A 23275-nucleotide genomic window follows, 5' to 3' on the forward strand; every position below is an offset into this window, starting at 1 on the left:
GGTTTTCCTTGCTTCTCCATGGGCTCCTTCCCCAGGCCGGCATCAACTGAGAGCTGACCTTGGCCAGGCCGTGCACAGAGATGTGGAAACTGCTTGTTGTTCCCAGCAAGGCGCTGTGCCTGCAAAACAGCCTTCGACTGTTGACTCACCAGACCAGACAGCTCATGTTGAGGCGGCTGTGATGCACACAGAACACAGGACGGCTCTGCTGCCTCCTAGGTGGCGAGACAAAGGGATGTGAGGAGAGGGGATGTGAGGAGAGGGGCCAAGGGGAAGGCGGAAGAATGCCCACTGTTTGCAGAGCCTGTGGGAACAATTGCCAAATGGAAATTACGTTTGTGAGGGTAACGGGTAGAGAGTCTATGGGAGGGTCTGGATGGGACAGGGAAATGGGCCAGTTTTCTTCAGATCTCGCCAATGTGGAGCTGAGTATGACACTAAGTCCCACTGAATTCTCAAACAGTAAGAGAGAGCAGAACATCTTGATATACGTCCTATGCTCAGTCATCTTATGCCATATAATTGGGGTTCAAAACTAGGATGGAAAATATCAAGGAAGAATGTTAGTGGATGAAGAAACGGCAAAGGATTACTTACTTGACAAATATTTACTGAGCACCTGTTACGTGCTGGGCACTGAGTGGGCGCAGGAAGCCTGGCCACATGCTCATAGCAGCCCAGAGAGAACCCCTGTGGGAGACACGGCGTGAGCAAAACCCAAGTGGACATTCAGAGGTGGGAGCTCCACTTCCTACAGATTGAGTCTCTGGAGACGTCTCCTGAGACAGCGATCTTTATTACCTACTGCTTTACCTATGCCTTCGGCTCCCCGACACTGTACTTCTGGGCCCTCTCTTCAGAGGGTCTGGCTTCTTCCACACAGACGAAGGACTCTGTATGGTTTCTTTTCAAGTTCTCCAGGTAATCACGGCGCTGAGCTGGACCTGGGAGGCTGCCTCAGCGGGCCCATGTGAGCTAAGTGGAGGGTGGTACCGACAACATGATGAGAGGCACCATTCAACGCACGTTTCTCTCTTATAAAAGCAGACAGTATCTTCTCCAGGAAGCTGGCCCGGTTGGTGTTAGGGGCCCCTCCTCCATGCTCCACCAGCCACCTGCACACCCCTCCCTTCTTCAGCACCATCTATCATCCTGCTGGCTGCTTCTTAGGCTGCTGTTACTCTGAAGTCTGAGACGGCTATAACATCTTTTTCATCTCCCTTTTGCTGGTGTCTGGCGTAAAGGGTGTACGATAAATGTCTGCCACGGAATGAGGCAGCTGGGTGGTTCTCATGTATTTCTGAGCCCTGCTCCCGGGGTAAAACATGGGCAGGGAGCTATGCATGTAGGATACCAAAAGAGATACCCCAGAAATACCCTTCCAGGCCAGGAGGATGGGGGCGTTCCCGCGCCTGCAGGTGGGGCTCTGGTGGGATGCACAGAGCCCGGGGCCTGGGCTCTAGCTGCAGGCTGCAGACCTGCTCAGCTTTCTGGGAGAGTATCAATTTCCCCGGCTGCCTCCAGCCCACCGTTTCACTTGTTAGCAGCAAATGTGAGAAATGAAAAGCATCTCAATGGGACCTCTAGGAGAACGTCTGGGATTCTCAGATATACTTTGAATGAAATGTTACTTCTTTTACAAGGCAAATAGTCCCCTCCACCACCTGTTTTGAAGAAATGTCTATAACAAAGCCACATTTCGAGAAACTATTAGATAGCTGATGATGGGTTAAATCGGCTCTAATTTGAACATATTAAGAAGCCAAGCAGAGAAAATATTTTCACAGTCTGTATGTCAACTGAAACATTAAAAAAGTAAAATGTTCTTTCAAACTGTTTTGCTTTTTTGAAGGCTTCACCCTGCACTCCCACCTAATGGGTAGGTGTGTGTGCACGTGTGTCTATGCGTCTGTGTGTGTGCACACACACACTTTGTTCCCGAGCATGCCTGCAGAGGGGAGCAGATATGTGAGGGGGAAGGACGTGAGTGAGTGGCTAGAAAGAGCGGCCTGTGAGTGAGGCAGAGCTGGGTGGCTTCTTGGCTCCACTAGCTCATATTCCGAAACCAGTGAAGTTCTACTGCCATCTCGTGGCACCGTAACATGTTCACAAGAGGCACAGTGTGCTCAGATCCTTAAACGAAGTCCCGCAACATCCCAGTAGCCCACACAAAGGTGTTAACCTGCAGTGAGATTAGAGTAAGAAATAATCTTGCTTTTTTATTCAAAAAGATCATGTGCTTCACAACAATCTGGTTTCAAAACGACCTCAGATCTTAAGACTAAGGCTACCATGACATTTATTTTGCCATATTTAACAGTTTCACTTTGAAAAAGCCCCAATGGGAAAAATTACCTTTGAAACCCATACTGGGACAGTCTCACATAAACTAGGATATTTCACAAGCAATAAAGTTCTGTCTTCAATATTCAATCTTTTCAATTTCATCCATGTCTTCAGGGTCGAGTTGCTTAATACTGCTGTCTAGAAGAAGGAAAGAAATGGAACGAGTCTGAGCCCAGGGCCTAAATGGAATGTCATTCCACTCAACTCTGGATTCTCTTTAAGATTTTATTTATTTATTCAGGGAGAGACAGAAGGAGTAGGAGACTCCCTGCTGAGAAGGGAGCCCAACACGGGGCTCGATCCCAGGACCCTGAGATCATGACCTGAGCTGAAGGTAGTGGCTTAACTGACTCAGTCACCCAGGCACCCCTCAACTCTGAATTTCTGAAGACAGTGATACTTTTGCAAATATGTGTTCCTGTGATCTGCTGCATGGAAAGCCTTAAGAGATGAACATTCTCGAGATCAGTTAAGGAAGAGATGGCATCAAAATAATCAAATAAGAATGACTAAAGTAACATCAAATGCACCAAATAATAGAACACAGAGGTCTATATACCCTGGGGCAGGAAACAGACCAGAGTGCAAGTGAGGGGAGCCTGGTAAGGGAGCCTGGCTGTGCTGGGAGGAATGAAGTGGGTGTGTGTGTGGGGTGAGTGTATGTGTAGGGGGTGTAGGAAGGCAACAGGGAGAGGGGTGAAGGCTCCTCCACTGTCACTTCTCAAAACGAGGTCATAACGCACTTACCATAGCAAAAGTTCTCTTTGCCTGCATCCCTCCTTGCTTCTCCTAACACAGAGGTGCTTAATCAACTTCCCTGCAGGGCCACAGACGTGCTACGGTCTACAGACTTTTCAGAACTGTATTCCAAACTGCATACGTGCACTTCCGTGCACCTCCCCAGGATAGTTTCCATTCTTCCCACAAAAGTTAAGTACCATTTCCCAAATAGGCGAAGATATATTCAGGGTCATTTTCGTGTTCCTCTTCCCTGGCTCCCCTGCCCTATCCATGGGTTTGGGGCATGGGCTAATTTGAGAAGTGGACACCTCAGTTTAGGTCATGCTTCCAGTTTCCATCAGAGGGAAAGCTGCCAGTCCAAGAACCCCAGCAGGTTATCAGAGCCTGCCTTGTTTGGATGGGGGCTGGAAGAAGGGACAAATGTAAATAAAAGAGGAAGCTGGGGACAATTTTATCATAAAGGACTTTATTACTTTGTTTAGGACGGTGCTTTATAGGATGTGAAAAGCTGCCCCAGGTCCCACAATGGGCAAAAACATAAACCTGAATTCTTAGTAATTCTGCTTGATTTTTAAATTGTTCCTTAGCCACACCCAATATGGATGATTTAACCAATGGTCTCACTTTAGGAACCCTGGCAGTGTGAATCAGAAGCCTCCTACTCCTTGGCTCCTGCTCCCGCCATGCTACCCTAAAGCCTCTGGGTGCAAGGTTCGTGACACATGCCATCAGTGTCACCATCAGCAGGGTCCGCGGTTCCCACTGTGAAAGGTGCTACTTACTGAAGTGATCCTGGATCTTCATGAGCAGGGGCAGCTTATCCACTTCAATCATGTTGAAGGCCAGGCCCTTTTTCCCAAAGCGTCCTGTCCGCCCTATGCGGTGAAGGTAGGTCTCATAGTCTGGCTCCTCTGCTTGGTTTACAGGGAGGTCAAAGTTCACAACAATTGTGACCTGCTTCACATCGATCCCTGGAAGAGGAGAGGTGCTGTAGGGTCCTGCACCTGGTTCCTTAGGACACACCTATTCACAAACCACATCTGCCAAGGAAACTGTCCTTAACAGCCACAATTTACCAGTAAAACCTGGCTTTACATCATGGAAGCGGATACCTTGGTCAGGCAGTTTGCTGGCACAGTATGCCTACAATGACAGATTCAAGAGTGTCAGTAGAAGCTAATTCCACAGAATCTAAATACATACAAAAGCTGTGTGTGTGCTGTGGACCCGGGCTCTCCCCAAGCCCATGGAGCCACTGTCTCCTCTCCACTCCTACTGTACTAAGCCCCCAGCAGGCCCCTGCTCTAGTGTCCTCTACCTTTCACAGGATCCCCCTCAGCCCCATGCCCTGGCCATCATCCCACCCAGGTCTTTTTTTATGCCTTGCCTCACTGTTACAACAGCTTCCAGCTGGGCTTCCCTTCTCTCTTCTTCTGATCTCTCCAACCATAGTCACCATGGCAACGCTGAGAACACTGCTGTTGAGAACTCAACTGCCCCAGTGGCCCAGGATAAAGTACAAACAACTCCAGATTCCCATACTACCTGAAGTCTCATCTCTTCTACTCCTGACTCAAATCCAACACTAGTCTCACAGTAGTGCCATTTCGCAAGCAAACTGTCAATTCTTACCAAACTGGAATCCCTACCCTTCCTTCAGAACCTTTCATATCTACTGTCTGCTAGAAGACTTCAGAGATTCCCCCGTGTTTCCGTCCCCCAGGTTTAGAAAGTTGTCTGGGTCATAATCCTCGTCCTCCTTGGGAGTTCCTGGTGCCCTCTATCCTCCAAGGTCTACAGTCATACCATCCAATATGGCTAACTTTAATTCAAATTAAAAATTCATTTCCTCACTCACACTAGCCATGTTTCAAGTGTCGGCAGCCATATATGGCCAGTGGCTACCAACTGAACAGCACAGAGTAGAACGCTTCCATCAATATGGAAAGTTCTATTGGACAGCACTGCTTCTGGACAGTCAAGCCTCTAGGCACTGAGCTCCAAGCGGCTGGGACCTCATCCTTTTTCAGGCTATTCTTCCATAGTGCTGAGCTCCACAAGCATGGCAGGTCCTCATTTCTATCTGCTGAACTAAGAATGAATTAGGAAACATGGTTTGAGTGTGGGGAGGTTCTAGGCAAGGGTACAGGAAGGATGACGAATGTAAGAAGGCCCATCTCTTGAAAAAAAGAATTTCTTCCTGCAAGTAGTGAACAGTTTTTGAAATTAAAAACACTTCAAGAGATGATCAACATTATCAGTTATTAGGGAACATGAGTTTAAAAACCCCAAAAGATATCACACACATCTACCAGAATGGCTAGAATTAAAAAGTGACGATACCAATTGCTGGCAAGGATGCAGAGCAACTGGAACTTTCCTACATTGCTGATGGGAATAAAAAAAACAGTAGTCACTTTGGAAGACAGTTTTACAGTTTCTTATGAAGCTAAATGTACATTTACCATATGACTCAGAAAGTCTACTCCGAGGTATTTATCCAAGAGAAATGAAACATGTCCATGAAAGACCTATACCTCAATGTTTACTACAACTTTATTCAAAATAGCCCCAAACTGTGAACAATACAAATGTCCATCAACTAACTGGTGAACGGATGAACTAATTGTGGTACATCCATTCAAAGGAATACCACTTGGCAATAAAAAGGACTGAACTACTGGTATATGTCACACCACCGGTTAATTCAAAAGCCTATGTCAAGTGGAATAAGTCGGACACAAAGGCTAACTACTCTATGATTTAATTTATATAGCATTCTGGAAAAGACAGAAATCTGATCAGGAGTTGCCAGACATCAGATGATGAAAGGAAGAGGCTGGCCGCAAAAGAGTACGAGGAAGTTCTGGATGGAGAAGGAAGGGTTCTGTATTTTGATTATGGTGATAGTCTCATGACTCTGTCAAAACTCACTGTATACTTAAAATCAGTGAGTTTTATCATCTGTAAATTATACTTCAATAAACTTGATTTTAAATGTGTGTGTAGACACACATGCACACACGCACACACATACCTCGAGCACAGACATTGGTTGTTATAAGAACTTTCTCTTTCCCATCCCGAAACCTCTGAATGATGGAGGCTCGCTGATCCACAGTCAGCTCTCCGCTTAACAAAGACACTTGGTGGCCGTCCTGCATCATCTCCACAGTCAACCACTTGGCATTTCGACGAGTCTACATGAAAACACAAAACCCAGCAGAGCACCCCAAGTCAAAGCAGACCGGGTCTGTCTGCGATGCTCACATATGCAGGGTGGGAAAACCGGAAAGGGCTGCATGTGAGTTTAGCTTTCTCCCTCCCTCAAGTCCTAGAGATCCTTAGAACGGGCACCTCCTGTGCTTCTCAGGGTCATATCCTCTCAACCTGCAGGAGCTTTGGCTTCTCAGCCACGAAGCCGAAATAAAACACTCACCTCCCTCACCTGGCAGTATGAGGATGAAATGGGATAACCACAGGCACTTGAAGAGTGCTCATTTCTGCCCGGCGTCTCGTTCAAATGTTTACGTGCATTATGGTAATTGTGCTCAAGACAATTTAACAAAATAGCTACCTCATTTCATTTAAAAAATTTAAAAAGTCCCAAACCCAACGCTTACAAAAAATGGGAGTCACTCGCTCAAGGTTTCATGGCAGATGCGAGCTTTCTTTCATTCTACATGTACATTTTTATTTCAGTGCCGTCTTTGTGCCAGCAGGTACCATTCTAGTGGGGCTACGACAGTAAGACAGATGAGGTCCTGTGCTCACAGTGCTTGCAGTGTTCACATGGTAGAGAGAAAATACAGCCAATGCGTGAACATGAAACACATCGGGAGAGCAAAAAAATTAATATGCAAGTAAAAATAGGGCAATATTAATAGTGAGTGATAGAGTGGCTACTTTACTATAGTAAGGAACCAGACAAGAACACTCTGAATCTGACAAAGGGGATCTATAAAAACCCCACAACAAACATCTACCCATATGGGGAAGCGTCAGGAGCAATCCTCCTAAATTAATCCTCCTAAACTAATGCCCTCTACTTAGCATCATCTTCAAGTCCTATTCCAGTACTTAATCTTTCCAGGTTCCATCCATAAAACGCAGATTCATTTCCATCCTACTTTGTTCTGAATATTAAACACCCTCCTGTACACAACGTGCTGGCAGCGTGCCTGGCCCTAAGGCCGTCCCCTCCCCTCCTGTGGTGGCCAAGTCCAGGCACAACAAGGACAGATCCTGGCTCCATTACCTGGCAGAAGATGATGGCCTGGCCGATGGTGATGCCACCGTAGATGTTGCACAGAGCCTGGTACTTGTCTTTCCTATTCTCACACAACACGTAATACTGTCGGATGTTGTTCAGGGTCAGCTCCTCCTTTCGTAACTTGATAACATTAGGGTCAGGAATGATTCGCTCTGCAAACTGCCACACAGAGTCCTCAAAGGTCGCTGAAAAGAGGAGCATCTGGCACTCAGAGGGTAAAGCTCTGTAGAGAGAAGGGAAGACGCCGTCAGCCACGGCTGTCCCTGTCGCCCTCCTCCGAGGCAGCTTCGAGCAGGTCCTGCCACTGTGACCAGGGGTCAGCGGGTGAGGTGCCGCCTGCAACGAGCTCTGCCTCTGTGCAAAGGGCCATGTGTCCTGCTTCCCTGACCCCCAGAACCAAGAACTTGGAAAAACACGAGCTGAATGTGGAGCTTAAGAGCTAAGTTTAGATATGTTTTTTGGAAGGTCTGGGGTGTTTCATGCCATTTTTAAGAGAGGCAGAAGCAGGAGTCATGAGTGTCAGTCTAGATACTCTTCATGGTATTTGTCTCACACGAAGTTAAACAGGAAGAAGGAAACAGGCTAGTTATTCAATGGCAGGTGTTGCATTTCTTGGGAGGAAAAGAATAACAGCCATACTATCTTTATTTGGAATGGGAAGGACCTGGATGGAAACAAAAGGGGAACCAAAGGGGAAAAGCTACTGCATGCAAAACTTGAGGTGGACCAAAACAAACACAGGGATGATTTACATAAAGTTTAAAAGTGGGCAAAATAAGTCTATGGAGCTAGCAGTCAGAACAGAGGCTAATCAATCGTGGGGAGAGTTGGGGCAGGGACTAGTGATAGGAAAGGAGCTGTAGGGGACCTCTGGAGAGCCAGTGATGTTCTATTTCTTGGTCTGGGCCATTATCACACCAACACAGTCTCTTTGAATTTTCACTCAGTTGTACACTTGTGATTCATGTATTTCTCTGAACATATTTTACATATAAATACATTTTAATTTAATTTTATTTCAGACAAAAATCACCACTTTTGGGAAGAAGACAGAGCACCCAAAAGATAAGTCATTAGTGCTGAGAGTGGGAGAGATCATGGAGTGCAGCGACTCTCAGGCACTAACTACGCCAAGCTGGGGGCATGGATCATCTGGGGAGCTTTCCCAAGTAACAATCTGACAGACGTCTGGGCAAGTATGGTAGACTGTGACACACATACAACTAATATGATAATAAAGAGAAAGATACAAACCCACAACAACATGGAGAAGAGGAGAGGAGAAAGTGGTGGATGAGGTATCTTATTATGTTTCTGGAAGATGGGAATGTGGATGATGCCCTCACGGAGTGCTACAGGTGGACATGGTGATGCAGAGGGTGGCTGAGCTGCAAAGACAGTGGCTCCCTCACAACCCCTGAGAGCTTTCAGAGCTGCAAGGACCAGGGCCCAGAGAAAGCAGGGGTGATGTGTTAGAAAAAACAAGGGAAATTATGCATTAGCTCGCTGCAGGGTGGTGAGGGGGCTCTCTTGGCCATCCACTGTATCACAGTCCTTCCTCTGGAAAAAGATGGTGCCAGGACTTGCATCCCAAGGCTTGCACCAATTCATTTCTTTTTCTTTCTCTCTCTCTTTTTTTTCCTCCTTTCCCTTTCCTTTCCTTTTTCTTTCTTTCCTTCCTTTTTCTTTTTTTTTTTTTTTTTTAAGATTTTACTCATTTATTCATGAGACACACACACACAGAGGCAGAGACACAGGCAGAGGGAGAAGCAGGCTCCCAGCAGGGAGCTCAACGCGGGATCACACCCTGAGCCAAAGGCAGACGCTCAGCCGCTGAGCCAGCCAGGCATCCTGCACCATTTCATTTCAAAAAGACAACATACACAGATTACAAAAGGAAAGGAAACATGGGCTTGTTCTGCAGAACACTCTGGATTTTGAAGATCTCGTACGAGAAAAGAATATAAACCATTTCATTATTTAATTTAATCTTATTGAAATGTTATTTTTTGATTTATTGGCCTTAAAAAAACATGAATTTCACCTGATTTTTTTTTTATTTTTTTAAATTTTTTTTTAATTTTTATTTATTTATGATAGTCACAGAGAGATAGAGAGAGAGGCAGAGACACAGGCAGAGGGAGAAGCAGGCTCCATGCACCAGGAGCCCGACGTGGGATTCGATCCTGGGTCTCCAGGATCGCGCCCTGGGCCAAAGGCAGGCGCCAAACCGCTGCGCCACCCAGGGATCCCCTCACCTGATTTTTAATGTGGCTATTAGGAAATTTAAAATTACACATGTGGCTTGCATTCTATTTCTATGGGACGAGGGATGCCTGGGTGGCTCAGTGGTTTGAGTGTCTGCTTCGGCTCGGGTCATGATCCCGCAGTCTCAGGATGGAGTCCCGCATCAAGCTCCCTGCATGGAGCCTGCTTCTCCCTCTGCCTAGGTCTCTGTCTCTGTGTGTGTCTCTCATGAATAAATAAATAAATAAATAAAATCCTAAAAAATATGTATTTTTCTATGGGACGAGACTATGATTTAATCTTTTTAAGCAAAAGGAAGAAAATCAACAATGGAGAGATGACCAACCAATATAGATGCTCTAATTATTACTTAATATTCTCTTGAGTAGAAAGCCCTTTTTGACTACTGGATCTTTCCTGGAATTCTGAATCTTTCATTCTCAGTTATACATAAACTAACACTTATTGGTAAGGGGAGGTAAGAAGGAAATCTTACTTGATCTTTGGCCAAAATTACTTTAAAAAGGAAGACTGGCTGAGCATGTGTATAAGGAGCAGATGAATCCCACCTTCATTCAGGCAGCTGAGCAGGTACAAGTAGGAGACTAGAGGTTTATTCTGTGCAGAAATCCCAGACTTGGGGATACCAGCCTCAGAGGAAGGTGAAAGTAAAGCAGATCACTGAAAATAGGGAGTGAAAATATGCATATGAGAATATGCAGCCCAGCCCATTCCCTGGCCCTCTTCCCAAGAGGCCAGCAGCCAAGTGTATGTCTCCTAGGGATGAGATGAGAGACATTCCATAGTCCTAACAATCCACAGGTAATGATCATCTTAGAGGGGAGCTGCCCAGGTCACAAGCCCCAGCCATGCACCTGGACCTGTCAATAAGCTTCTTGGGTACTGATACAGACTATGGAAGACTAGCCATGTATCACCAGATATGAGGGGGAAAGGTCCATCATAAGAGACAGAGACGTAGCAAACAAACAAAAGAAGAAACAGACAATTCAGAGCCAATGTTGAGAACAGAAAAGAATTTTAAATACTATAATTAACATCCTCAGAGAGACAACAGCAGCATATGGCATCCATAACAAGAAAAGGAAGTTACAGAGAAAAAACAGAGAAAGCCAGGACAACCCAGACAAGACCGAAAAGGCCAAATGTGTTATTTTAACGACAGACAGAAGGACACATTCAACTAGGTTAAAGAGATGAACACCAAAAACAGGGCAAAGTACTGCATGATGGGCCGAACTGAGTGCAAGGCACGATGGGGAAGGAGACGTGAAAAGCACATATGGAGACTGAACCTCCCAAAGTCAGGATGAGACAGGCAACATTTCCAAATTCCAAGTTGTTTTTCCTTTTTAAAGTACACAGAGCTCAGCTGGAAACAGTGGATTTTGAATTTGTTTCGCCGTAACACACAAATGGACATGCATCATTGCATTCTTCCCTTGACATCTCTAGGAAACTTAGTGAAGTTACATTTCCTGCATCAGTGTTTGCAAGCAGAATGTCCTGTGGGGGAACAAATGCAGACATTCTGACCTCAGATGTCTTACCACTGTCAGCAGTCAGCGTAGAGCTAATTCTATAAGATCTTATCAATGATCACGCTTTGTACACTATAGCAGATGATATGTCCGATCACAGCAGCAAAAAAAAAATATATTCCCCCCGATTTCTTAGGTACTTTGACTTGAAAAATGGAGCTCAAAATATCTTTGTGACTTCTAAGACGTTTTAAGACACCAAAAAATCTAAAACAGAAGACTGCTGATCTCATACCCAAATACAAACTAGCTTTTGCTCAACTGTCTGCACGGGCAGCAGACAGTGCAAATGCAGATTCCAGTCAGTCTGTACTTATCAATGAAAAGATCTTGCCAGTTAAATATCCCGCATACTCTGTGTACAGCACTTCCAAAAGGTGAATCATTTGCTTAACTGTGACACTGAGCTTTCGTTATCAGAGTTTTTGTTTACTTTTCAGTGTGCTCAAAACTTGCAGAGGCACTTTTAAAAATTTTAGTAAAATTTTTACCTGTATGGAAATGGAAGAAGAGAGTCACCTTGAACATCTGTCCATCAGATTATCATTGTTGAGGCCACAGAAAAGAGTTAAAATGCTGGCCGGTCATAAAATCGTATCTTCAAAGCAGAGGAAAGGATTATAGTAAAACAGAAATGATATGCTGTTTCTCCAAAATTGTGTGATAACCTGTGAAGATTCTTTCAGGGGTACAGACAAAAAGGATGGGCTGCATGCCCTGAGCTGTCTGGTGCTACTGACAGGTTATATAACAAATGCTCATAGCAAAAAACAAAAAACAACTCATTTTTTTAAAGAAATAAGGCTGCTGCAAAACTCAAAAAATGTCACCAGAAAAGGGCAGTCCAGTTCAACAAGACCTTCTCATTCTTTCGCTAAACAATGTAACTTATTTAGAATCCATCTTTAATTTTACTGCTTAAATATACATTTTTAAGATTTTAGTTATTTCGGGAGAGAGGGCGAGAGCACACACAAGCAATGAACAGGGGAAGGGGCAGAGGGAGAAGCAGACTCCCCAGAGGAACAGGAAGCTGGACGCAGGGATCAATCCCAGGGTCCAGGATCATGACCTGAGCCAAAGGCAGTGGCTTAACCAACTGAACCACCCAGGTGCTCCTGATTTCACAAGCTTAAATTGCTCCCATCCTTCACCACCATTCCCCTGAGAACTGCAATAGTAGCTAAGGTACTTCAGAGCATTTAAAAATGATGGACATTTTAGACGTGGACAATCTAAATGGTGGATTTATAGACATGAGGGATCTGAACAAACAGCTGGTCTACCAAATAAGCCTGAAGACAGAGCTGATGTGGACATTTCTAAAAAGCTAGATACGAATTCTTGTGCATTTAAAAACCAACTGTTGCTAGTAAGTAAACTCTTAATGAGTCCAAGCTTGAACACTTTTGTGAAGAGGACATCACGCTGGACTAATACCAGGGGTAGTGTGAGCTTGCTAAGACCAGAGCTACAAGTCAAAATGAATTTTACGTTGGAATGTATTGTTTTACTGACACATATAAAAAAAGAAGGCTGCAGGTAGTTCAGAGAAGTATTACTGGAAGATGAAAGTGAAAGAGTAGAAATAGCCTACCTATGAGACAAAAAGAAATAGGTCACCACTGGCTTAGTCTTTAAACACAGGTAACACTGTTTAATTAGTCCTATTGTAGTCACATTCTCCTCATAAAAAGTCTTATATTTAAATATCTCAAGAATGTACAATGGCACAGAATACAATAATTTAAGATTAAAATAAATGCTATTGAAGATGACATAAAACACTGTTATGTCTTTCTCATACATATCATCCATTTAATTAGTTGTACTAATAATTATGACTAATTGTCCCTATTAATCAGTTATTGTTTTGCTTAAGTAGTAGCATTTAGTAACAAAAATATAGAATGATATATAATTTTAAAGAAACATGTGTTTCCCATATTTTTATGTTAATAACATGTATATTCTATGTAAAAAAATGACTGTTTTTTTCTATATTATATTATCATATAGACTTTTTTTTTCTTTTGTCTGGCATGGTTGTGTCCTGCTCTCTAAAATGTCGGTCACTGTAGGGAAAGAATAATCTAAAAAAATTTTCCCAGGTCTGACAGGAACAAGGTTGAAAAATGAACACAGTGGGACGCCTGGGTGGCTCAGCGATTGAGTGTCTGCCTTTGGCCCAGGGTGTGATCCTGGGGTCCTGGGATCGAGTCCCGCGTCGGGCTCCCTGCGAGAAGCCTGCTTCTCTCTCTGCCTGTGTCTCTGCCTCTCTGTGTCTCTCATGAATAAATAAGTAAAATCTTTTTTAAAAAATGAACACAGTGAGTGCCCAATGTGTCTAGAACAATGGATGAGAAAAAAAAGGACCCAAACCAATACATATCACAGAGAAGTTTCAGAATACCGTGCAGAAGGAATATTCCAAAAGCTTCTAGAGAGAAAAAAAACAGATAACATACAGAAGTTGGGGGATCAGGATGACAGTAAACTTGTCAGCAAAGCAATGGAACAGAGAGTATTAATCAGACTATTTAAAAATTTTCTGTTTTCACCACTGACTCTGAATTTACTGGGAGAATTCTTTAACTTGGATTCCACATCCAATCAAAAGAGCAGATTACAGGCACAATGAAGACATTTTCAGACCTGTGGGAGATGGAAAATTAACTTCCTTTTTTAAAAAAAAAAATTTATTTATTTATTCATGAGAGACACAGAGAGGGAGAGAGGCAGAGACACAGGCAGAGGGAGAAGCAGGCTCCATGCAAGGGGCCCAATGTGGGACTCGATCCCTGGACCCAGGATACACCCTGGGCCAAAGGCAGGCACTAAACTGCTGAACCACCCAGGCATCCCGAAAATGAACTTCCTAATGTTCTTTTTAAGAAGCCATTAGAGAGGGATCCCTGGGTGGCGCAGCGGTTTGGCGCCTGCCTTTGGCCCAGGGCGCGATCCTGGAGACCTGGGATTGAATCCCACGTCGGGCTCCCGGTGCATGGAGCCTGCTTCTCCCTCTGCCTGTGTCTCTGCCTCTCTCTCTCTCTCTCTCTCTCTCTCTCTGTGCCTATCATAAATAAATAAAAATTAAAAAAAAAGAAGCCATTAGAGAATACCCTCCTGAAGACCGAGTATACGGATAGTAAACCAATAAAAATGACCCCGAAAACAGGAGATTCCAAACTGTAAATGAGGGTCAGGAAGAACTATGGTGACAACTTCACAACCAGTCCAGACTGAAATTGGAGCAAGCTTGCAAGAGTTTCAGGAAAAAAAAGAAATTGATGGAGTTTTTACATGTTTTTGCCTATATGGAGATATCACTGACCTATGACAATATGATGAAATAGGCAGAGAAAAATTAAAGATCCCTACCCAGTGATGCTAACCCAATGAAGGAAAACAGGCAGTTATTAATTCAAGGGTAAACATCCATACAGGAACAAATATGGCTATGGTAATCTACTGCACAACAGTGAGCAATATTTATAATGCCCTAATGATAACAACTGTTATTGTAGCAACTCTTGTGATATGACCACAGAGAGGCAACAAAGGGGACAGGAAGGTGGAAGAGGGTGGAGGTACAAAACAGCTGGATTCCCACCTCCTATACTAGCAGTCAGACACAGGGACACATTAAAAAATAGCCATTTGAGGGTTTATATGAGGGTTAGTACCAAAACAGAGTATTCTCTAGAAGATAGGGCAGAGGGGCCACTGTTCATTACAGTGGCCATTTCAGTACTATCTAGCTTTTTAAAAAAAAAAAAAAAAAGCTGTATTTATTTGAGACAGAGAGAGAGAGAGAGAGAGAGAGACAGCGCGCGTGCATGCACACACACAACCGTAAGATCACAACCTGAGTCAAAACCACTGTGCCATCTAGGCGTCCCTCAGTACTATTTGAATTTAACACTGAATATACGCTTTATTTAATGGTACGTGATGCAGATTCCTAGAGCACACTCCCAGAAATTCTGAACCAGTGAGGTGGTAATCTGTAAATTTAAGACTCTTGGGTAATCCTGAGAGAGGCCTAGGAAAACAATAGGAAAACAATAGGATTTACCTGACAAATGAGACTTGAAAAATGTCAGGACTCGTTCATGGGGCTCCTGATTCCAGGTTACTGTGTTCTCTATTCTCTACTCTCCAGCAGTTACCCTCACAATAGCCTAATGATTATCAGGCTTTAATAAACTCTCTTTAGACTTCTGCTCTTAACAGAAAAATTAGTGGCACAATTTGGTGCCGACCCACCACGTGGGTTCCATGTGAAGGCCTGTAGTGAAAACGAAAGCAGTCGGGCAAGATTACTAAAGTGGGAAAATGACAGCAATCTAAGGACCTGCGGAGCTGGTGAAACTACTGAACACCCAAGTTTGTTTTAAAGGCAAAGGAAGCCAGGAATTAAGTAGTGAAGACAATTGGGAGGAGACAAATGAAACTCCCCCTCCAGACTCAAGATCCAGGAAGAAAAAGGCTGAATGTGAAACTTACCTCTGAATACGAATGCTTTGATCTGAGAATCCTTGCGTGTCGATCATCACGTCCGCTTCATCCAGGACAAACACACGAATCTTAGTCAAATCAATTAATTTTCGCTTGAAACACCAATCCAGGACAGTCCCAGGAGTGCCAATTATAATCTGCTTGGTGACGTCGGTGCCTCTGGGAACTAGGGAGAAAAGGGTTCAAAGACTCCTTCAGATGTGAACAACCCTAACAGTCCACAATTCCAGGCCATGTAACACAGGACTCCTTAGGCGAAAGTATATTTTGTGATGATTTTCCAAGTGCAAACCCTAAATTGCAAATTTTGATTTTGCAGAGCTTTTGGATAAATTCCCCAGTTTCCAGGTTTAGAGTAAGTATAGTCCCGCCTATATGATTCTGCCCCACGGTCAGTTAAAAAGCTACCCTGCAGCAATCCCACTGCCTTACAGAAACATCAGCACAGTGGTAAAAAATCTACAAACTGTCCCCAAATGGAAAATAAGCAAAACTGTCTACCAAAAGGTTAGATTAAATAGATTATGGAATACTATGAAGTTAGTCAAAACAAGGAGGTGGGACCATATGTGTGGACATGGAAAGATGTTCAAAACATGTACGTTTTTAGACACCATGAAAAAAATGCTTCCATTTTCGTAAATGCTCTACAAAAACAAATACACGTATGTTCATCCATATGTGTGTGAACTGAAAAAAGGAAGCAAACAATGAAGGTCTGTGAATAAAACTAGTTATCCTTAGGGATGCCTGGTGGCTCAGTGATTGAGCACCTGCCTTTGGCTCAGGGCGTGATCCGAGTCCCACATCGGGTTCCCTGCAGGGAGCCTGCTTCTCCCTCTGCCTGTGTCTCTGCCTCTCTCTCTGTGTCTCTCATGAATAAATAAATAAAATCTTAAATAAAAAAAAAACTAGTTATCCTTGGAAATTGGTTTTTAGAGGACAAACAAGAACTTTGTTTCACTTTTACCTTCCCATCTTCCATGTTTTAAAGACTTTTCTGCTACAGACATGTAATACTTTTATGAAAGCATTAAAGAATACAAGCTGTTCTGCACAAAACAAGTGAGCCTCAAAAAAAAAAAAAAAGAATATACAAAAGCAGTGTCTTGCAAGATGTGGAAATGGTGTGACTAGCATTTACTGGGTCCTTATTATGCACCAGGCATGTCTGCAGTGCTGCACCTGCATCAGTTCATTTAATTCCAATCTCAGCTCTTTGTACAGGTGCTGCTATAGCTCCCATTTTAGAGACAAGGAAGCCAAGAAGGTACAGAACATGCTTGGTGGTGGTGGAGTCAGGACTTAGAAAACCAGCCAGGCCTGGCTTACTGGTACATACTGTGATTCCCTCGAATGGCGTACATCACTTGAACATCCACACAGAATTTTCCCATCCGTTCGACCACACGACCAGTTTGCAAAGCCAGTTCATAAGTAGGAGCTAGGCAGAGGCACTGTGAGAGAGAAGGGGGAGGTCCCAAGGCTCACACAAGCCACCATGCACATCTGAAGTACAAGTAACATCTGTACAGGGAGACGCATGTGTGCAAAACTGGTAGATAGATTTTGGTTGAATGTGGTATTTTCGGTTGAACGTGATTTAGCACTTGATAGGTCTGAGGTGAACGCTGAGTATGGGAGGGGAGAAGGGGCTGCAGGATACAGAAATACCTTTTACATATTCCTTTCTAAAAAGAGTGATGAAGAACCACAGATCAAGTTTTTCTGTGGGAGACAGTGGGGTGCAGGGAGGCTGGGAATGAAGAAGAAAGGAAATGCAAGGCACATCACCGCTTGAATATCACCCCCATGACTTCCTGCCTGCTATTACAAGTCTGCCTGTTTCCAGAACACTCCCTGCTTGATCCAATCCACTACATCACCTCTGGCTGAACATTTCCTAAAACTGTTACTTCCATCCCTCTTTATCTGGTGGTTGCTGATAAATGAAGATGTTGATGGAAGAAACTGGTAGATATTTAATGCATTTACGGGCTTCAATTAAAGATCTGTGATACAGAGGAGAGGAAAACATAGTTCAAGTGCTAACAATTGTTTCCACACACATTTCTCAACATGGGTTCAAGCACAGCTTTTCCAGAATTTTTATTCATGATATCAAACCCTGAATATATACGTCAGTGGACCTAAGAAGGCACACACTTTCATTCGCCCAGCATCATTCACAACCACAGGTTATCTTGCTGATCAAACTATAAGTTTCCCAAAAGAACCCTTGTTTTCCCCACAGCCAGGGGCTGGGTTCAATACTCAGATAGCCTGTCAAACGAGTTGAGGAGTACAGTTTGGAGAAATAGGGAAAGAACGCCAGACACTTTGCATGAATGGAAGCTAAGCCAAGAGAAGGGCAAGCGCAGCTCCAGTCCCTGCTCAGTCGCTTTCTGACATCTATGATCCCATGTGAGACACTCCCCTCTCCAAGCCCCAGACTCCCCTCTGCTAAAGGAGGAGGTGGACTGGGTGATGTTCTTGTCCTAAAGGTATACAGCTACCACCAGTGAATGCTCACTTTAGGCCATGCACAGTGTGAAAGAGGCACGTTATTTAATCTACGTGACAATCGTATGAGCCATTCATTCATTCAACAAGCCAGGCAATGTGCTGCTCAGAGTCAAGAAGGATCCATGCCTTTACAGATGTTATCCTTACAGACAGGGAAACAGAGATGGAAAGACCTACTAACTCACCTAAGAATTCTACTAGGAAGTAGAGAGGCTGGGACTGGAACCAGTCAAACCATAAAGCCCATGTTCCCGTCACTGTCCCGTACTGCTGCCCAATGCTCTGGTTTTATGAAGGAATCTCTATTCCAAATGCTATCATATCATGGCAGTAATATCGCCCATTACTAAAATAGCATTGGCATTGCAAACATTCCCCTTTCTCCCTCAGCCTTTCCTTACCTGTGGGAACAATTCCAAGGTATTAACTCTGCTTAGCATTGCCAGGACAAAAGCAGCTGTTTTTCCTGTTCCAGATTGGCTCTGAGCTATGAGGTTCTGGGGTCTGTAGAAGAGAAGAGACATCTGGGATAAACTGCATACAGGAAACTAAGAACCAAGTTGGAACAGCACTGCCCTGGAAACTCACGGGTGTGCCAGCATCATAGGGAGAGCCATTTCTTGGATTTTGGATGGTCTGTTAAATCCCATTGCATAGATCCCTTTTAATAACTCTTCCTTCCTATCAAAAATAAAAAATAAAAAAAAGCAAACACTTAAAGCCTATGATTGGTCAGTAGCCTCAGAAATACAAACTAAAAGGGTGCATTTTAAAATTAAGCCACTTTGCAACTAAATTTCAAAAGTAATATTTAGAAAAATACAATTTTTCAAAAGTAATATTTAGAAATATACAATTTATACCTCAACTCCCAAGCACACACAATCATGGCTGTATGTATGGACCACTCAAATAATATGCTATGCTATAAGCCTATGCTGAGGACAGTAATAATAGCCTAACATTGAACTTTTGGTTGAACCAAACAAAAAGGAAAAACTCATCTGAAAGAAATGTATCAATTTGCCAGAAGAGTCTTATTTTCTATATAAAGAGAAAACTGAGATTTACTGTATAATCCTTTTTTTAAAAAGATTTTAAAGTAATCTCTACACCTAACATGGTGCTCTGATTCATGAACCCCAGATCAAGAGTCCTATGCTCTTCCAATGGAGCCACCCAGATGCCCATACTGTTTAATTCTTTTTTATGAATGACAAACTTTGATTCTTCAACAGCTATTTTCAGAGAAGACAGATTTTACTGAGGTAATTCTTACATCAATTCTGTGTAGAAGTGGAAGACACATTACTACCTCATCCTATGAGCCAATTTTTTTTTTTCTTAGAGAGAGAACAAGTGGGTGCCAGATGGGGGGTGGGTAAGGGGCAGAGCAGGAGAGAGAAAATCTTAAGCAGGCTCCATGCCCAACAGAGATCCCAACTCAGGGCTCAATCTCACAAGGCTGAGATCACAACCTGAGCTGAAACCAAGAGCTGGACACTTAACTGACTGAGCCCTGACACACCCCTGAGCCATCAGTTTTAAACACATCTTTCCTGGTGTCTCATGGTAGATGACAGGAAGATAAAATGAAGTAGGCTGGAACACTTCCACCTTCAACGACATACACGCACATTTTGCATTTGCTTAATTGGCAGATTACTGGCAGCCAACTGTTAATCATGGGTAGGCTTCTCCTTCCACCTAGAATAGTTTGGGGCATTGGGATTTTGGATTTCTCCCCTTTACATAAGTCCCTATCAGTAACTCTTCCTGTTAAAATACATTTCCTTAATGTGAGTTGACAGATACCTAGGAAATGCAAACCCATTTGGGAAAGTTATTCATTTGAATACCATCTGAAATAAAACATAATTAGGAAGAGAACAGCTTATAACTTATCTACAGTGAGGGATGGAGGATATGTGGTCCACTGACGTCCCTGTATCTGTATTATGGTATGGAGAATAGCAACACGGCTCTGTTGAGCTTGGCTAGCTTGGCTAACCTTAGCACAGCAAGGTTAAAATATTTTACTTTCAAGATGTTCTCCATTTGCTGCACACTCAGGTATCCTAATGCTCCTTTTTGAGTTACATTTCAATTGCATGCAAAATGTGCACATCTCATTTTAATACTGCTTATTAGAACATGAAGAGGATTCTGAGGGTTTTTATTATTTAGCAGATTGTTCTGTACCATTCCTGCTTATTAGAACATGAAGAGGATTCTGAGGGTTTTTATTATTTAGCAGATTGTTCTGTACCATTCCTTCTGGCATTTTCCCAACATTAAATGAGTAAAAAATACTCACAGCCGCAGCTCTTCAAATGTTTTTACTGAGTAGAGTGGAGAGCTGGGATCCTTTTGTAAGACTTCAACTCGGTGACTGGATTCTACTAAGGACTGCCGGATTAACTTGTTTAAGAGTGAATTAGCTGCCAAATCCACTAGAAAAGCAAAAATAATAATAATAAAAAGGATATATTGCAGGAGAAAAATCCAGCCTTCTAAGTGATATCTAATAAATCGCTCCTTCCTGTTCAGAGATTGTATATCAAGCAACTGCTCCTACTCTCATCTTTCTTCTAAAAGAAGGTTCTGGAAAGAATGACATAACACCGACAATTCCTTTTTTACCCGAGAATCCAGTTTCTTATGCTCTGCAGCTGCACCAACCTCTGACCTTAAGCAAGCCTACATCTATCACCACCAGGCCTAATTTTTCCTTGCCGGCTGAAAATTCTTAACCCATTCCTGCACATTCCATATCAACTTCCCCTACAGAAATGTGGCTTTACTCCTAATTTTTGTATTTCTTCTGGTAGTCACTATTTATAAAGAAAATAGAAGAAAAAAACAGCTCTTTTCCAACCGAGATTATATGATTCACTCACACTGTAAAAATCACGATGAACTGATACAGAGGGCTAGATGCATGCAAATAAATGTATCTCCTACCTACATCGTCTTCATCATCTTCTTCCGTGTTATTAATTGAACCATCTAAAAGGATGGAAGAGAAACAGTAAGTACCGAACACGATAGGTAAAGTGCATGACCCCCAAACGCTCACGGACTCCTCGGTGTGCAAGGGGCGTCCAGTGGAAAGCATGGGTTAAACGAACAGGCAGGTCGCGGAGGGCCTTGGCAGTTAAATTAATGGGAGCCGGAGGCATTTCGGTTGCCAGGGCCCCGAGGAAAGCAATGCTTTTTTAGTTAACGGAGGCCCATCTGCTTTATCTAACAGCACTCACCTACGTTTGGGACTGTAGTGGTCTTAATGCCCCGAAGGTTCTTCCGGGGATGGATGAGGTTTGAGAACTATTGAAAGACACAAATTTCAGCTGGGGTTAGGAAGCCAGCCAGCCAGCAGCCCATGCTCCCCCCGGGGCAGGGAGGGTCCCACCCCAATGCTCTTTTCCTCTGCGGTGTCAGCCATGGATTCCGACACCGGAGTCTTTTCAGGAAGGTCACCTCTGTGAATCGTGCTAAAATCGAAGGAGGCTTTCTGCTGCCCCTGTACCTTAGGGTTCCTCTAATCTAAATGTGGCCAGTCCTGGGGGGCGGGGGGCCACGGCACGAGCAAGGGCAGGTGGGCGGCAGCGCGCGGCGGTGGGTAAGATGGAAGCTAGCCGAGGCTCCACGGTCAAACGGGGAGAGCGGAAAAAACTCCAAGGTCTGGTTGGGGCTACCAGCTGCTCGGTCTCCCGGGACTCCTAGGGGTCTTCGTCTCGCGAGTCTCGGGGTCTCCTGCCCCGGGCCCTGCCCGAGTCGCGCCGCGTCTCCCCTCCACCGCTTGACACCCCACTCCACACGCCAGCGGGGCTCCCCCCCCGCAGGGCCCCCCCCCCCGAGTGCTGCCCTGGCCCCCGCCCACTTGCCCTCCCCGGCTCAGCGGCGGTTACATGGCTGCTCAGCCGCTCGCTCTCCGCCGCCCCGGCGTCGCCTCCCCAAAGTAACGACGCCATAGCCGCGCTCGCAGCTCCCGCCCCCGGCACGTGCGCCCTCCCCCGGCACGAGGCCGTGCCCGGCCGCAGCGCGCGGCCAATGGGCTTCCTCCGGGGGCGGGCCGACGCGCCCTCAACCCGCCGCGGCGCGCAGGCGCACGAGCTCCAGGGAGGCGGGGGGCGGGGCCCGGGGCGGGGGGCGGGGCCCGGGGCGGGGGGCGGGAGAGGGGAGTGCGTTCAGGGGCAGGTTTCTCTTCCACCAGCCCCGCGTCCCCGGCAGGTGTTGGAAACCCTCGGCGGGGCGCCGCTGTCGTGAACACTCGCCTGCTCCTGACCCTCTGCTGAGCCAACAGCTTGGCACTCTAAGCCGCCGCAATTTTCGCATTGATTCGAGCGAGAGTCCTACCACTCACTACCCAGACAATTTTCCAGACGGTGAGGGGGTACCCTCCACTTCCCCCCAACCCCGCCCCTGGCTTCAAGCAGTCCTGCCCAAGTGTCCTCCGAAACATCTGCTTCCCACATGACAAGATGTCAGAAAGACCAGAGAATTTCCATAGGAGTATAGAGGGTACGAACGGGTGAGTTTCATCTGACAAATAAATTCAAATGCGAAAGATGCGAAGCTGTTCGGGTTCTAACTGTTGCCCCTGCCCCAATACCTGTGACGTTTCCGCGTACCGGCTTGTTTTGATGTTAATTCTGATGTGTGCCCTTCGCTAAAGCAATCCTGGGATAACTGGTTTCCTGGCGGCACCACCTCCACCTCCTACCCGTGTCTGCATAATCCGGCATCGACTCCCTGTACTACTGACTAATGAATTTGGACAAAAGAACCAGATCTCTTTCCGTTTTCTAAGTGGAATCGTGAGATTTGGATGAGCGTCTCTGCAAAACTCCGCAAACCGAGACCGAGCTATGACCTCTCCGTGGTGCTGAAGCGAGACTCCCCAGCACTGTTTGCTCACTCTCGGGCACCTCATTTGTTTTGAGGTTATCAAGTTCCTCTTAAGACTCCACATGTGGATTCTAATAGCAAATTTCTTTTTTTATTATCTCGCAATGGTAACTTCCTACTAATTTAAGTAGGTATAAAATCGGGCCAG

The 23275-nt window shown here is 44.7% G+C and overlaps 1 protein-coding gene across 2 annotated transcripts; it reads right to left on the reverse strand.

Moving 5' to 3' along the window:
* Positions 1-1986: 1986 nt before the first annotated feature.
* DDX25 (DEAD-box helicase 25) lies at positions 1987-22210 on the reverse strand. 2 transcript variants are annotated; one of them, XM_041769930.1, is made up of 12 exons: positions 22128-22210; positions 21477-21543; positions 21181-21225; positions 20534-20669; positions 18805-18897; positions 18618-18720; positions 17033-17147; positions 15679-15856; positions 7346-7583; positions 6125-6287; positions 3870-4058; positions 1987-2484 (listed from the first exon to the last, which is right to left on the reverse strand). In XM_041769930.1, the coding sequence occupies exons 1-12, from the start codon at positions 22188-22190 to the stop codon at positions 2423-2425; spliced, it is 1452 nt and encodes a 483-aa protein (XP_041625864.1). In that variant the 5' UTR covers positions 22191-22210; the 3' UTR covers positions 1987-2422. The 2 variants fall into 2 exon arrangements, with proteins under 2 accessions (XP_041625864.1, XP_041625865.1); XM_041769931.1 differs by lacking the exon at positions 22128-22210 and adding an exon at positions 21746-21754 and having other exon boundaries at positions 1989-2484.
* Positions 22211-23275: the final 1065 nt, after the last annotated feature.

This window comes from Vulpes lagopus, chromosome 10, assembly GCF_018345385.1.
Source record: "Vulpes lagopus strain Blue_001 chromosome 10, ASM1834538v1, whole genome shotgun sequence".
Classification (NCBI taxonomy): Eukaryota; Metazoa; Chordata; class Mammalia; order Carnivora; family Canidae; genus Vulpes; species Vulpes lagopus.